The sequence below is a fragment of the Cyrtonyx montezumae genome, unplaced genomic scaffold, assembly GCF_038088225.1.
Source record: "Cyrtonyx montezumae isolate F1298 unplaced genomic scaffold, pur_monq_1.0 scaffold_1, whole genome shotgun sequence".
Classification (NCBI taxonomy): domain Eukaryota; kingdom Metazoa; phylum Chordata; class Aves; order Galliformes; family Odontophoridae; genus Cyrtonyx; species Cyrtonyx montezumae.
Window position 1 is genome coordinate 19,624,119 of NW_027071825.1, and position 16,904 is coordinate 19,641,022.

General features: G+C 42.1%; 1 protein-coding gene across 2 annotated transcripts in view; it reads left to right on the plus strand.

Annotated features, from left to right (window-relative positions):
- Window positions 1–16,904, plus strand: part of GPSM2 (G protein signaling modulator 2) — a 23,138-nt gene continuing 6,234 nt past the window's right edge. Inside the window, exons 1-9 of one of the 2 annotated variants that reach the window (XM_065742886.1) lie at window positions 1–102; window positions 5,862–6,175; window positions 12,011–12,232; window positions 13,198–13,333; window positions 13,756–13,898; window positions 14,391–14,514; window positions 14,760–14,875; window positions 15,806–15,961; window positions 16,775–16,883. In XM_065742886.1, the coding sequence (XP_065598958.1) occupies window positions 6,114–6,175; window positions 12,011–12,232; window positions 13,198–13,333; window positions 13,756–13,898; window positions 14,391–14,514; window positions 14,760–14,875; window positions 15,806–15,961; window positions 16,775–16,883 (1,068 nt within the window). In that variant the 5' untranslated portion in view covers window positions 1–102; window positions 5,862–6,113. Of the gene's footprint in view, window positions 103–5,861; window positions 6,176–10,579; window positions 10,600–12,010; window positions 12,233–13,197; window positions 13,334–13,755; window positions 13,899–14,390; window positions 14,515–14,759; window positions 14,876–15,805; window positions 15,962–16,774; window positions 16,884–16,904 lie in introns of those variants that run through there. The other variant, XM_065742893.1, reaches the window with a different exon arrangement.

Sequence of the window (16,904 nt, forward strand, 5' to 3'; positions counted from 1 at the left end):
GCGCGGGGATTGGTGGGTTCGAAGCGCGGCTGCGCGCGGCCGGTGCCGCCTCGCTCTCCCCGCGGCTGCGGTCGCTGTGGAAACTTGCGGCGGCGGCGCCAGGTGAGGCGCGGGCGGCCCCGAGGGGCTTCGCGGCCGGGGGAGGCGGGAGCCCGTCCGCACTAGGTACCCGTCGGCGTCCGGCGCTGCGGGCGGGCGCGCGCTCCGCGGCCAGGCCGGCGGTAGAGTCCGGCGCTCGCGCTGCAGCAGAAGCGGCGCGGCCTTCGTCACGGCTCGTGCCCGCGGGCGGCCGCGCCGTACCCGACCGCGCGAGGCGGATGAGTCGGGGCCGCCGTGCGTGGCGGAGCCGGAGCGTGCCTGCGGGGTGCGGCTCCGCGCGGGGACCGAGTGGAAATGCCGTCCGTGTAAATGCGCTTTGTCGGGGCTGGAAGCGTCGCCGGAAATGTCGTCCTTGCGACGTGGTCCCTGTAGAAGCTTTGCTCACATACAAGTGTGCGTACGGGTCGTCTGCCGTGCGCCGGTCCCGGTAGCGGTTCCTTGGGTCAGACTCGATGCTGTGAGCTCCTTCCCCACGGGACTCGCACGGAACCCGCAGACACTCGGGCCGGCTTTGCTGGGCCAGAACGCACCTCCGTGGGGCTCTTCTACCGCTCTTGTTTGAAAGCTGAATGCAGTTTTGTGTTCCCCTTAGCCTTGCTGCAGAACTACATCAGAACTTGCTGGTTGGAAGGTCGAAAGCATTGAAGCACGCGTTAGTATTCACGTGCTGTCATTGTCACTGGGTTGAAGTTGCTGTCTGCTTTTCTCTCTTTCTTTCTTTCACGTTCTGAATTATTTGAAGACTGTGGCACATCTGAGCATGCTGAATAGCAGCAGCACAAAAGCAGAGAGGACGTGTTTCTTTAGGCACATCATAAAGGAGATGGTGTGTTTCAAAACACAGCTTTGAAAATGAATGCTATCTCTTTGTCAGTGTGGAAATCTCCTAATTCACTAGGACTATTCTTGTTATGTATCCTCATCTTTTCTTGCCCACAAATGACAGCAGACTGATTCTTCTGAACCATCTTGGTGTCCTTATGTGTGCTATGTAGGATGGCTTTGTTCCCCATTAGCTGGAAGTCATGTTACAGAGTGTGGTTTTTCTGAGGCTTACACTCAGGTGTCAGTGCAGCCTAGATGTTTGCTGCACATAAGTTTCTGTATAGCCTGCATCGGTGCTAGATGCCTTCAGTATTTCTCTATACAGACTCAGGTATTACTGAAGAGTACCTAATAGGGCGCTTCCTCGCTTACTACAGTTAATGGTTGGGTTGGAGCCATGATGGTGCTCTGATGAACACACCAGTCCTCACATGTTGGTTTTTGTCACTTGTGTACTGCATTGTTCTCATAAGCACCTGGCATTTTTTTTTGCTCTTAATAAGCGATCCCGTGAACAGGAAGGCCTTTATATTTCAGTCTGGTTGCAGAGTGAAAATAAGGTGTTTGGTGTGAGTACAGATTCTGTCCAGAAATGCGAAAGTTCCTTAATTCAGAGGCTTTTTTTTTTCCCTTTAGCTTTTGGTATGATGTAGTTTTCTGTCATTGCAAAGTGTCCATGTGGTTTTTACCTATGGCTTGGGTACTCCAAAGGGAAGGAAAATAAAATAACCCCCAAGAACGTGAGTGAGCTTTCTCCTGACTCATAGTAGGAAGGTGCTTCTGGATTCAGTTATCAGTGTCGCTGGGAATAGTTTTGTCTTGGAAGAAATAACTTATATTAAGACTCTTCTTGTGAAAATTAGATCAAGCCTGTTTAGAGATAGGGCAATAAATTAAGTGTCTCCACTGTTACCGTGTTTGTCATAATGCAGCACTGTGTTAGCATTATGTAATCCATGTAGGACTCTGCTTTAGAGCTGTGTCCATGCTTTCATTTTCAGCTGAGGGTGCAGTGAGACCCTCAGTTGGTTGTGAGCAAGCTTTGTTTCAGAGGTGCTCTCTTCCTGTTGTTTTTTGGTTGGTTGGTTCTTAAGTGTCTCAAGTGTCAGGAGGACCTTTTTTAAGCATATTAAAAATAAAATTTGCTCTAGTATAGCTGATTGTACCTTAATCTCATAAAGTAGTTGTGGATTTTTAGGCCACGTTTGTTATTCATTTTTCTTAGAGTTACTTAATGTTTTCAGTAGAGCTATTTTCCAGTCCTACTTCAGGCTGTCCTGGCTCTCAGTTGTCGCTGGTGCTTTCTCTTCCTGCAGTTCTGCTGGGTTAAGTATATGGACAAAACCCCTTTTTATCCTATTAGTTTCAAGTGCTACACTTACCAAGCTGGGGAGAGAAGTGAAGAACTGAGTCGATTGGATCAGTCAACGTGAAGGTACTTTGTGAGCATCATGGTGCCCATTGGGTTTGTTTGGTTGTTGTTGTTTCTGTCACCTGCATAGAAAGACTGCTGGTTATACTGAAGTAATTTAGTCTTGAGTGTTAATTGGCTATCGAGAGATGAAATGATTTTATAGGTCAAGGAGGCAAGGTTCAAAGCCTCCCTATTGCAGCCCTGTCCTTTCAATTCTGGTGAGGTAGTTAGCCATGGGTCAGTCAGTTCTGGCGACAAACACCTCTCTAGCTGTATGCTGTCAGTTAGCATTCTTCAGGTTTTCTTTCCAGTGAGGAGCAGATGATTTCCTATGCAAAAAATAGCTTTAGGAACAAGGGAGGAAGCTTTGTGTGCTGCCTTCTGTTGGCGTGCTGTAAGTGAAATCCCAGCCTTGTGCCGAGTGGGTTGGTAGGGTTCCTGTTTTGCTGATCGGGTGCCACGTGTGGCCCAAAGCTGATACGGCCCTTTTTCCACCCACTTTGCAACTTTCTGCAATATTCAGCGATGTGACTTAGTTTCACGTGGTCTGATATTTGTCAGTCAGCATGGCAGATAGAACTGGGGTGGAGGAGGAAGCATCTGGATCAAGTTAGGTGCTGCTGTTAATGTATTTACTTACAGCTTGTCTGGTGAGTCTGCTAGCATAGGCTCTTCCCCATGCAGTGTGTAATGACAGGCTCTGCAGAATCCGCTCCTAGTTGGAGTGCCAGGTGATTACAAACCCCCCTGTCCTGTTCTGCCCTCTGGGTGCAGCCCTCCCGTGTCTCACAGGGTCTGCACTCAGTGCTTGTGTTGGGTGCTTCCAAGCCAGCCCTTCAGCAGGAGCCCTGTAGTTCTTTGTGAGGATATCTGCACCCTGCGTGAAGTTTTCTGGAGGAAGGGCGGTATTTCAGAGCTGGAATTGCTCTGCATCCATTGCTGACCCTGAATGAAACCTCAGAGTCACTTTGCCAGTGAAGGGGGTTTCTCTGTGGTGTCCGCTAATCAGCTGTTGAACTTCTGTCGAACACATTGCAGAGCAGCTCATTCCTCTGAGGTTCCCGGTGTCGCCCGCTGCTTGTCGTGGTGTGGGGTGTGTTAGCCTGCACATCCCACTCATGGCTCAGCACTTGTGCCAAGCTCTGGAGAAAACTGCTGCTTCCCAACGTGTCACACAACTTCGTTAAGGATCGTTTAGAGGGGAGTGGTTGTTTCTGCACAAATATTGCTGACTGTGCTGTTTTCTTTGCAGATACAGGGTTACATTTGAAACAGAATTGATTAAATTTTGGGGGCTTGTTTTAGGCTTCTTTGTTAATAAAGGTGAATTTAAAAAATATCCCTGGCTGTCACTAAAGACTGAAAGTGTGGTTTGTCTGCTTCCAGCTGTGCTTCAGTACCTCTGGAGTCACTGTGTTGTATGTGGTTTTAAACTTCAAGGTCTGGAGTCAAACTACCCTCTGTGTTTCCATAGCAGAACCATCACTATATTTGTTTCTTGGTCTGTCTTTTCCTTCACGTGGTACACAAAGCTCTGCTTTGTTTTCAGGTAATCTATTGCAAGGTTCTTTTCCTGTTTTTTTAATTCATGCTGCAGCCACTCCCTCAAATTCAGACTTAGTTCAACATTGGAAAATTTTCCCTAGTGTTGAACCACCACCCTCTGTAGCTAGTTTTGGTAAGGAAGTAGAATGTGTGTGATTGGTCTGCCTCCATTTGTACTTTCACTGCGTCAATTCTGAATCTCTCAGCCCTTGATGACTTCATTTGGCAGAAGCTTCTATAGCTCTGTGAAAAATAGCAGATGGGTAGAGGAGGCCCTGGTTTGTTGCCTCCTTTAGGCAAGGCAGGAAGAGCAGGGCTGGGAACGTTCCGGTAGGCAGCCCCCAGTGAATGGTCGGCCTGTGGCTGCCAGGCAGCCCTGCAACTGCAGATGGGCACAGAAGCGATGTTTGATCATCAGTCATCTGACGCTCTCCAGAAAGGAAGTGTGGTCAAAGGAGATGGTGAGACAAGGGAAGGAGCCAAGGATGCTGCTGGAATCTTCTTATTCAAGGATGAAGAGTCTGCAAAAGGGTTCGTGAATGTCTACCTCCTTAATTTTTAATTATTCACTCTGATTAATGTGCCTTAAGTTGGACACGGGCCAGCTGGGTGTGCCCACACCAGCCATGTGAGGCCAGCCGTGTGCCAGCAGGCAGCAGGAGAGGAACAGCTGGGCTTCCAGCAGCGGGGGGGAGCTGGCACCCACTGGAGCTGGCATATGAGATGGACATGGAGCCCAGTTAAATGAAGTTGTAGACGTGTGATGCAAAGCATGTTAGTAACTTCTGGTTCCCTCGTAGCGCTGAATCTGTGGCAGTGACTTGCAGCCGGCTGCTTGTGGGAGTTGCCTGACTTGAGCTTGATACACACCTGTACAGAGCAAATACCTGTCATGTGGTCTTCCCAGTGCGTGGGTTGCAATGGTATTTGAAAATGTATGTATCATGCTTTGTAATTGCAAAAGTATACACACACCCACTTGTTGATGCCAAGTAACTCTGGTGCTGAGTTGTTTGACTGGAAGAACGCTGTGGATGGTCTGGTTGAAAGATGCTGTCAAAGAGGAGGGTGGTGAGAAGCATGAATATTTGTGCCTGATAATTGATGAAACTAATGAGTAGAGGAGGCATCGCCTGCCTTGACAATTAAAAAGAGATGGGTGAGTTGTGGTGACAGCTTTAAGTCTGAGTTCTGTTCTTGTTTTGTGAATCTCTGCAAGCTCTTGATGAAATATGCGTTTGTGAATTACACAACTGTATGTTTACTTGCCAAGGAAGGTAATGTTAGTGCTAAGCAATAAATATGTCAGCTCCTCTACTAAAAATATATTTAAAAGGGGGTAAACTTCTGAATAATTTCTTGTTTTTCCTGCCAGCCTGAACAAGTCTAACTTCTAAGCACTGGCTGTCGCAGTGCCTTTGAAACAGTTTGGAATTCATACAGCAACACTGCAGCACGTTGGAATGTGTACTCAGTGTAAAAAATAAAAGGACAACACAAAAATACCCCTTTCCTTTTGTGGGAGGAAGGGAAGGGAGCAGGGCTTGAGCCTCTGCTGGCTGCTGTGCTCCTGATGTTCTGAGAATGGGCCTCTCCAGGTGGGACTGTGTCAGTAGTTCTGGCAGCTGTTCGCATGGAAAGAGGTTGGAATTGGTTTTATGTTACGCCTTTTGTTCTGTAGCTTTCACCCTTTAAGCTTTTTGCATGGAACTTCATGAGGCCAAAAATAATAACAAGGATAAATTACTTGATTTTTCCAACAGAGGAGAGCATTGTTTTTTGTTAAAACTTGCTTTCTTGCTTGCTTACAGGAATTGCCATGTGTAGATGAATATTTTGGCTCTGGCTTTATGTTCTTGATTGACACTTCCTGCTTGGTAGGAGCAGTGTTATGCTTTTACATCAGCTGCAAGTGGTTGTGAGTTATTAATGGAATGTTATGAGACTTGAAGCCACGTGTCTTGTGTTCCCTTTGCAGAAACGCAGCTGAATGGAGCTGAAAGGGCCACAGATGAAAGAACTTGAACACGTTTCTGAGAGTTTAAGACGTGTCTGACGGTGACTTGCTTACCTTAGTAAAAAAGAAGAGTATTTCAACAGCAGCTTAGGATACCTTTATGCCAACTTATTAACCTACTAACTGGAATGGTGTTCTGACAACAATTCTCCGTAGTGAACTGTTTGCTTTGCCACAGAACAGTAGTGTTTTCTCTACTAATAATGCAACTCAATGGAGGAAAGTAATGTTTTCGTGAGCATGAGAGAAGACCAGTCCTTTCATGTGCGATACAGGTAAGATGATGTATTTTAGTATGGATTTAGTACTGTTAATGTCAGAAAACTAACCACGTTTGCAGTAGTTTGGCACCTCTGTTAGTAGTGAGATTGAAACTGAATGCTGAATCACTATTTCTTTGCTTTCCTTCATTTTTGAAGTATGAAAATTCACTTTTATTGTACGGGAGGTTAGATTGGATGATAACTAGAACTATGTGTGGCTGCAGAACAGTGTATTAGTGTTTGTACTTCCATTGTCTTTCTGCTTGGACTTGTGATAAAATGATGGAACGTATGATCCCTGCATGGTAATACACATTATCTCTTCTTTTAGCTTTTGGGTTACCTCTGCAAACTATAGAGCTTTGTCTGCTAATGTTCTCTGTACTTGTCCCACTGTTGCTGCTGTGAATGGCACTGTCATCTAGAGCACTGTTTTCCTTACCTATAATAGATTTGTTTGATTAAAAACTGCTTTGATACTTTGAACTAAAAAATGCTATAATTGCAAGTCAAGAGGATGTGCCGTTTCACTTCTGAATGCTTTGATCCTTTTTCTTCTGGAATCCCATAATAGATGTGAGATGAAACGTTAGCATTGCAGATTCCCCCTGATGAATTTGAACAACAGGAACATTGTGCGGTGCACTGTAATTGAGCGGCTGCTGCTGGGACGGGTCAATCTTGCAGCTCGTTCAACAGGAAGGGACTCCAGAACAGTGGAATGATTGTTTAAAAACAAATGAAAAGCGTGGTTCTTATGTGTTCCCCTGCCTTCTCCCCAGTCAGCCTTCATTTGGAGGCATTTTCCTCACTAACAGAAACACAGCACCACCCTTATTTGGAAGATAGCACGTGCCGTGGCTTAAAATTAATTTGCATGAACATGCAGGTACTTGCAGTATCCACACTCGTACAGCTTTCTGACAGCATTAGGTTGGTTGTCTTCCATTTCATAGAAGAGCAGTGTCAGTTCTGGTCAGCAGTGTGCTCAGCAGGAGGAACTTCGCAGTCAATATGGAAAAAAATGGTAAATAAAATTTATTTTACACTCTTCTCTTTGATACCAGAAATGCCTCATGTGTGAGCTTGGTATGTCTGCTGTGTTTGTTGTTTCTTGGATGTATCTGGCTGATGCCTCAGGTCGTTCTCAGACAGCTGCAGAAGATCCGTGCTCTCTAACAAAAGCTGGGGCTGCTCAGGTTGCTGTTATGAAAGTAAATGAGTGAAGAAAGCAGCGTGGCCAGCTGCCTTGTTTGAACTGACAAGCCAGAAATAACTTTGCCCAGTTTGGTGAGCATGGGTAGAGCGAAGTGTCTTACAGCTTTATTCTGTATTCTCTACAAGCTTAAATGATACTGAGTAACAAAAAAAAGCATTCATGTCTTATTAAACCTTTCTCTAAGAACTGAGGAACATTTGAAAAACATGGAGATGTAATAGTTTGGTTTTCTTTTTCATATAGTTTTATAAAGTTTAGAGAAACTTTCCCACTGGTATTCTGCTGGAGCTGGCTGTACAAGGAAACTGGTGGCCCACTGCTAAGGCAGAGCTGTACTGCGGGTCTGTCACTGTGCAAGCTGCTTCTTTCTCCCTGCAGCAGATGAGTGGCCCACAGTAAAGTGGCTTTAGCAACTAAAAAAGGCTTATGCTGATGGAGAGCAAACTGCTTTGTTCTAATGTCAGCTGGTGTCTTAAAATGAAATGCTGATGTTAATAACTGTGATTAATAAGTAAGGGATCTATAGAGTAATATCTGTAGAACTGATTTGTCTTGGCCTGCTAAGTTCACACCCAAGGCCTTACAGTACTCGTAACAGTTTGACTCAACGCAGTGTTCCAGGGGCCGTGTAGTTACGCTGTTCAGACTGGTCAGTGTGATGTGCTTCTACGTCGTGCATGGAAACCAAGAGTGAGGTAGGAATGAGGAGCAGTCTGTCATCTGTAGTATAGGATTCTGTCGTGTCAGTGACTTTTTTCTCTGCATTTAAGAGATGGTAGGCTTTTTTGGCTTTGTGTCTGTGCATGGATCAGTATGTTTCACAGTGTAGTTACAAAGTAGCACCCCACCAAGTAGCAAAGTTCTTCAGAAATCCTCTAAGAAGGAATTGAACAGAGTAAAACTAGATTAGCAGTGTTGAGAGACTGCAATACAGTCAGTATAATCTTGCTTTCTTCTTCTTGCCTTATTTCTTACCAGTTTTCCATTCTTCATTTTAAGATGCAAACAGATAAAGGAGAGTCTGAAGGGGAGAAAAATGGGGAGGCCTGCATGGTGCAGATGCTTTGGGGTTGTATTCTCACAAGGGTCGCGTTTCAAAAGAGAATATGAGGGTCGGAGAAGACCAAAAACCAAACCAAACTAAAGCACAGGGGAGCCAGGGAAGATGAAGAGCTTAGAGGCAGAGATAAGGATGAGGTAGTCTTACAAATGAGAAATTATTCAGGAGATGCCAGCCTTTCAGAGAGCAGGTGGAGGCAACTGTAAGCAGAGTAATGGAGTATTTCCACGGTCATGTCTGGAAGAAAGCTATCCTGTTTAGCAGGAACAGAGCTTCATCAGAAGTATTCAGATGAATGGGCCTTGTTCTCTTGTCTGTGGATTCAGTGTATCTTTTGTTTAGCCATTCTGTGTTGAATAAATAATTTGATTCAGCCCTTGGAAAGTAATTTCATATTCTCTTTCTAACTATTTAATGACTTCCTAAAATATTGATAACCTGGCCCTATGTGGGCTGCTGACATGCTGTTAAACCATTAGCAGTTAGAACAGTCTCTGAGAACAGGAGGTGAAGGGTTTTTGACTGTAGAACAGTTTCGTACATCTTGTACGTGGTGTATATATATATACACACATATCTAGAAACACATTTTCTGGGTCCATTTTTGCACTTTATGGATAAACTTAGAAACAGTTTTCTCCAAAGTGGTAAAATAACTTAATAATTCCATAGCTTTTCTGAAGAGTAAATACAGTATTGAGTAGAAGCAACTGTAATAAATCAGAATATTTTGTTTTGTCTGTTCTTGTGTTTTTATAGCATATTTAGGCTTGGAAAATGTAGAAGGCCAGTAAGAATGGATTCAGATGGATTTGATAGCTTCAGTTTGTTAGACAGATTCCAGCTAGCTGTTGAAGCAACCTTTCTGGAGGTGTGCTCAAGTCATATTAAATGTTGACTTTTTTTTTTTTACCCAGACAATTTTTAATTCTTGTTCTCATTTACTTCCTGTAATTCTGGTTGAATGAAATAGCCAATTCACATCAGCTTTAGCTTTTTGGAAAAAATACAACACCGAAACCAAACCACATCTTTCAGTTGTGTAAGTGGTACTAAATCAGGATTGTGGAGTCAGAAGGTTGTTTCAGGTTCCTTGACAAAGTGGTAATGCTGCTTTGGCGTTTGGCAGCCTTCAGAATAATGTGCACTTACTTGAGTGCAGGATATCAGAAAGATTCCTGGTCCACAGCGTTCTCAAAATGTGCATAAAAACATGATTTTTTAATGGCTTAAGTCAGTTGATACATCTAGAGTCTGGCATTTTTACTTGTTTTGCCTTGTACATATTTTACTGAAAGCTCTACTGCAATCCTTTCAAGCTGAAAACCAGAGGAAATGAATGCGATTGTATAATGATCTAAAGCTTTGCACTGAGGAGCACCATATTTTCTAGCCATCACGTTAATTAGGCACGTCAGTTAACATGAGGTGCCCGGAGAGAACCTCTTTGGATAGGATTAAGATTACCCAATGAAGTGTTTTAAATCTTAAACCTTCAGTTGCTGATGGTGTAACATGCTGTGCTTAATCATTTCTGCCTTTTCTGTCTTACATTCAACACCTGCACAATGTAATAAAGAACAAGTTGTGGGCTCGAGCAATAGGAGTGCTTTGGCTTCTCTTGAGAAGCTTCCAAACTTACCACCATCACATGTGTTATGGATATCCAAGCTGAGAAGTTGTGCCTGGGAAGAACTTCATGCTTCAGTTACCATTTGCTGTTTGCATTGTTACTGACCACCAAGCAGACAGTAGTTTCAATTGCAAAAGTTAAATATGTCTGTCATCTCTCTATGCTTAAGTTGTGGAATGTCGAAGACCAGCAGGTATGATACTGTTTTGTGTTAGTAGCTTATTTTACTTACCATCCAGATTCTTCTGGTTCTCTTGAAAGGTTGGTAGGTTTGTCAGAAATGGTTTCTTCTTACTCAGATTTCTGTAGAATGTTGTATAATCTATTTTTCTAAATGGGAAAAAAAGTAAAAATTGGAGGTACGCAAAATATTTTGTTGCTGTGTCTCATAGGAACAGCTGTCTTCCAGTGCTGTGCTAATTGTTGGAAAAGCAAACATTTGTAATCGTTACTGATCTTGCACATGAAGGGAAATAGTCATATGTTTTGAACTAGATTTCTAGAATATATATTCTTTTAGCAAGGTAAATATCAAATAATAATGTAACAAAGATATAATAGGCAAAACATTCTGTTTTGGACTGCAATTCCAAACATCCAAAACATTGTTTAGAAGAAAAAGTTAAAACAATACACAAATTGACAGTTTCGTCCAACATTTTTTGGCAGCATTAGTGCACACTTTCTGAACTATTAGAGAATGTCTCTTATTTTCTTTTCAAAAAAATCTTTTGAAAGCAGCTTTGTTATAATGCAGGCATTCCAAAAAAGCTAGGGAGTACTTCAGGATTAAGACCCTGAAGCTGTCTTCTTCCTCACCTTCTGCCTCCCCACCTCCCTCATATCTCAGCTGAAAAGTAGGAAATTTTCATGTATGGTTGTTAACACTTCATGAAATTTTAGGTTTTTACCTTTTGTAATCCTGAATTCACAGTAGTGGAAGCACATATGAATATTTTTGGCAGCCACTGTTCTCTCTTAGAGCTCCTGTAGTCTTTGTTCAAAACGTAATCCAGAAATTCACTGATTTTTTCATAACCACTTGCAGTATTTTATACCTGTATAATTACATAGTTATTTGGCCATAGTAATGCAGTGTGTTCCAGTGCCTTCTGGACTTATGACTTTTCATTAAAGCAACAGGAATTGACGTACGTTTTCTTAATAAAATCTGTTTCTTTTCTTTACACTGAGAATTTTCCTAACAGTGACGCTATAAGAAATGAAGCACAAAGTAGTGAGTTACATGGGAGAGACCTATAGGAGAAATAGTCATGGTCTTTGATACACAAGAACATTTGGGCTTCTAAGATGTATTATTAAAAACAAACAAACATTTTGTAGGTAACTGTGCTAGCTTCCTAAAAGTATCATTGACTTTTTTGGGGAGGGAGAGTTGGATGGGAGAAAACAATTGCTGTTAGCCTCCTGTAAATACTGCCACACCCGTTTGTACCTACATTTCTCCATTACAGTGTTCAATTCCTTGTTATTCTGCATCCATGAGCCTATTAGTAAAAAGCTAAGGCTGTGTTATTACATTTGTCAAAACCATTATTTGCTAGTTGTGACTTGAGTTTTAGTTCATTGTTCTGAAATTATCTAGATGGTGAATACTCAGCATTTTAGGATCCTACAGATGCTGTATATGGTCAAAGTAATGTTTGGATTTCCTTCTCAAGACATAAAAGCAGTTGGACCTTTTTGTTCTACTGCTATGTTTGCATATCACTACTGAAGTGCCAAGTTGTGTTTCAGCCTTAGCTTCTCTAATAGTAGAGTATTGTGGTGGTTGGTTGTACTGTGGTGCTGACTTCCTGTCCTAAACAAGTGGAGATGGCCCTCTGAATAAAATACACCTCTTCAGAACTCAAAATGATTGGACAAAGTACTGCACACACAGTGACGGGTATCTCTTTTTCTTGAACTGTGCAGGATGGAGGCTTCTTGCCTAGAGCTGGCTTTGGAGGGTGAGCGCCTGTGTAAAGCAGGAGATTGCCGAGCTGGCGTGTCTTTCTTTGAAGCAGCTGTTCAGGTTGGAACTGAAGACTTAAAAACACTCAGTGCTATTTACAGCCAGCTAGGCAATGCCTATTTCTACTTGCATGAATATGGAAAGGCCTTGGAATACCATCACCATGATTTAACTCTTGCAAGGTAATCTTGTGTCTTTTAACCCTGTTCTCCATTTCATCCTGTTCTTGTAGAGGTGAGCAGCTGGCTGTTTGTCTGCCTACCAAAACCTGCCACTAATGCTAGATAATGCAGGAATGTGGTGACAGGAGAGGGCTGGGGGCCTGGTAGGTAACTTGACTGCCCTTTAACCTGGGAGCTAATGCTCAGCCTAGCACCATAATCCTAGTACTAACTGAGGCCTTACCAGGTTTGTCGATAATTAAGAAGCTTCTTTAAATCCAACCTTTCTTTACCCTTTGTTCCTAAAACTCAAATATTTCTGTCTCTCTTGTTTAAAAGATAAAACTTGTCCATGTTACTATAAACATATATTGTAAAATTCACGATACAATACGCTGAAATCTACAACTGTGCATTTCATATGCTATTAATGATCTCATTTTAATTACTTATTATAGATCCAATAAAAAACAAACACTAAGGTAGGACTTAGCCACAATATACGCAAAAATCTGTTTTTCCTGCCCTCAGCTTGCTTAGTGCACTCACCACAAAGGTGCCTACGTTCAGTAAGCGTCCTTGTGAGAACCTGCTGTTCTGTTGTGTTGCTCCCCAGGTATCAGAGGCAGAGGGGCTCAGTGGTGATCTTTTGCCTTAATCTCATTCAGAACCTGGAAGTGTAGTATTTCTTCTAAGCTTTCTTGGAGACCAGTAGGTGTACTGTATAATAAAAGGATGATAGTCAAGGAAAACTCTCAAACAGTTAAAACTTTCTGTCATCCTGGGACTGCCTTTCTGTATAATCATTAAGAAACATAATTAAATGTTTCCACAGTGATAGATTGAACCACGTTATGTGAATGCAGTTTAGATATAACGTGAATGGGACGTATATATGCTTACATCACTTCTTTCCCTAAATTCTTCTGTCTGCCCCATACTGGTAGTTGGCTTGGCTTTTAATCACTTTATTTCTGCAATTTCAGGACAATTGGAGATCTGGTGGGAGAAGCTAAAGCTAGTGGGAATCTGGGCAACACCTTGAAGGTACTCGGAAACTTTGAAGAAGCTATAGTTTGTTGTCAAAGACATCTGGATATTTCCAGAGAACTTAATGATAAGGTGAGTGATGCTTAGGAATCCGGAAATAAACTCCAAAGAGTACATATTAGCGAACTCTGTTGTTTGGTAATCAGCATGCCACCTTTCAGAGGAAATGAAATACTGAACGTTCTAATATTTCTTACAGACAGTAAGAACCTGTCGGTTTTAAGATGGCTGTTTGCACCTAGGAGACTTTTAAAAATATATATTTTAATTATTGCCCTCCATAACTGTGCCTTGTATACCTCAAAAGGGTTTTGAGTTTGGTTGAGGAGTACGAGTGGGTGTATTGTGGGTGGACAATGAGAGCGTACTCAGAATGGGCAGAGCATGCGTTGGCAAGTAGTAACAGAGTCCTTTCTGTGGGTTGTACTAATGGTGGTTGTGACACAGGAGTTGGAAGCAGAAAGTTTTATTGCCTTGCTTTACTGTTGTTTTAGGTTGGAGAAGCTAGAGCACTGTATAATCTGGGGAATGTTTATCACTCTAAAGGGAAAAATGTGGCTTGTGCTGGGACGCACGACCCAGGGGAGCTTCCAGAGGACGTGAAAAATGCTTTGCAGAAAGCTGCAGATTATTATGAGTAAGTAGTAGCTCTGAATATTGGTGATAGAGAAGTTACGTTCATCTGGTTTGTTCAGCTATTGAGAGTAGTGGAGTCATGAGCTAATAAGGTGTGTGAATTTCTTCCTTTTAAACTGGAGAGTACACTATTTTCTGTTTTGCTCTCATTTTCAGTGTACCTTTTATTACCAGATGAGTCCTTCCCTTACATTAGAATTCAGCATTACTCTTAGAACAAGATGAGACAACTGAATTTTGTGTACTTGCATAATTATATAGCTTTATTCGTAGAAACGAGCAGGCCAGCACGAACAAGAACACAGTTCAGTATCTCACTGAAAATGTTCCCTACTCAGTGGAAGAAATATGGTTGCATAAAGGCCATTAAAATAGGCCAAAGCAGAATACTCTGCTTTTCCCTTTATCTAAATAGGAAAATGATTTGTTTAAACGACTAAGTGAAAAAAACTTCAAAGGCACGAGTCTTTCTCTTCTCACTTCTTCAAAACAGGGAAAACCTGACGATAGTAACAGAGCTGGGTGATAGAGCAGCACAAGGACGCGCCTTTGGGAATCTGGGAAACACACACTACCTTCTGGGCAACTTCAGGAGTGCAGTTTTAGCCCATGAACAGGTACAGCAATGAGAAATATCACCAGTTGCTCCAGATCTCATGTACATGTGTTTTGTTGTGTTATCCTAAGGTTTCAATACGAGCTTTAGATCAAAAGGGCATAGCATCAAGTCTGGCTGTTCTTTTCAAACACTGTTGGCCTAAAGAACAGGGTTGGAAAGCCTATGAGGGTTCAATTTTGTGTGCAAATGTATGCTGTGAAGTATGAAACTGAGTGATTAATGTGCTTATTTCATATTTTTAAGCGTCTCCTAATTGCAAAAGAATTTGGTGACAGATCAGCAGAAAGAAGAGCGTACAGCAATCTTGGAAATGCCTACATATTCCTGGGTGAATTTGAAACTGCTTCTGAATACTACAAGTTAGTTGACTGCTTACATCTATACCTCTTCTCCTACAGTTAATTTCTGTCGTGCTAGTATACTTCAGCTCAATGTAGAATAGCCATCTCTTCAAAATATACTTAGAAAAGGGCTGCATTTGTTTAGTAAAAAGGACAGTCACCGTTTTTTCCCACTTACTCAGGTTTTCTAAGATGACGTTAGCCTTTTAGGTTTTTGTTACTTACAAATAGACACTCCTCAGCACTGTGGATGTCTTTCTGTTGATACACTCGATTCCCTTCATTCTAGAACCAGGCATTATTGTCCTAGGCTGGTGGTGCATATCAACACAGCTTTACATACTTAGTTTGTATTTGTAATCAAGGTTGTTCTTTATCTCTAGACATCTCAGCAGACATGTTGCTGCTGTAAATCAGAAAAAAACAAGCTCTGCAAAGACGCAGTATAGGTGTTAGCAACTTAATTAGACTTCAGGGTTTACCCATTCTTGAAAATGGGAAAATGTAGTGCCTCAATACCAATTAGATTCTAGTTAGATTCTTACCTAGCAGAGACAGGCTGGCTTGTTGGCTGTAGGTCTGTCTTTCTCATGTCGATGGAGAACACACAGTGTTTATTCTAATGCTGATAATAAACTGCTTTAAGTATATAATACCAGCAAATCACCTGTAAATCACCTTCATTATTGATGAAGCAATACATTAACATTGAAGCATGCAGTCTGAGGGCTGTGTTCTCTCTGTGGTGAAGTAAACAGAAATGAATAGCAATGAACAGGAGTGTAAGATGCCTAAAATCTCCAAAGATTTTGCAAGCTAATTTGTTGGCAGCTAATGTGTCAGTTTGGTGTCCTAAAGTCTAGTGTCCTAATCCATTTAGTTTATGTAATAGACTGTTACTTGTATGAGTAAGTAGTGATTTGTGAGGTGACTAACCCTTTCTTTCAGGAGGACGTTGCAGCTGGCTCGGCAGCTTAAAGATAAAGCTGTGGAAGCACAGGCCTGCTACAGCCTTGGAAACACATACACTCTGCTTCAAGACTATGAGAAAGCAATTGATTATCATTTGAAACACCTTGTGATTGCCCAGGAATTAAATGATAAGTAAGCCCTAAGAGATTGTTTAATGTAGATGATGCTTAAAGCAATTCCTGTTACTTCAAACTTGGCTGACTTTGTTCTGTATATGACATCTCAATGTGAATTCCCTGCAGTACTGAGCTTGTTTTCAAATGGTGGGAAAAAAGATCTTGAAAGTATTGCCGATGACGAATTCAATTAGATAACTGATGAACGACTATCTCTAGATCTTCTTTTCTTGGTTTTGCCTTTGAAAACGAAGGGGAAAACACATTTTCCATGATTTGATTGTAGTGGTTTTTCATATCTTCGTAAGAACTTGTTCCCTGCTTCTCCACAAACTAGGAAAATAGGAAGGGATGGTGAAAGGAGGATAATTGAGTAGTAAATAATGCCTGTTTTAACATTATTTGTAAAGCTTTTTTGGGGGGAGAGAGGAAAGGAGGGTAAATTGTTTGTTTTTGTGGTGGTGTGGTTGTTCAGCTTTTAAACACACAAAATAAGCAGAACAGATGAAGAATAATAAGCCACACAATCTGAGGAGCAGTAAGGGAGTTATGCAACGTTCCATCCTTGCAAAACTCTAAGGAGTGACTTTAACTAGTTGCTGTAAATTTTAAAACGAATGTTTCAGTGAGATTTACTCACATCTATGCCTATATCAGATTACAGTTCTTAAAGTATGGTACTTAACGTGGTGGCATTGGAACAGTGTCTGGGGATGGTATGAATTTTCCTTGGCACAGTAATATTATTTTGGTAATACAATGAAAACCTGACCCCTAGTGCTCAGAGAGTATGTGAAACATATCCCTGAAGATCTTTTCTCTTTTGCAGAATTGGTGAAGGAAGAGCATGCTGGAGTTTAGGGAATGCATACACTGCTCTGGGCAATCATGACCAAGCTATGCACTTTGCTGAGAGGCACCTGGAGATCTCCAGAGAGGTACAGTTTTCACTCGTGTCT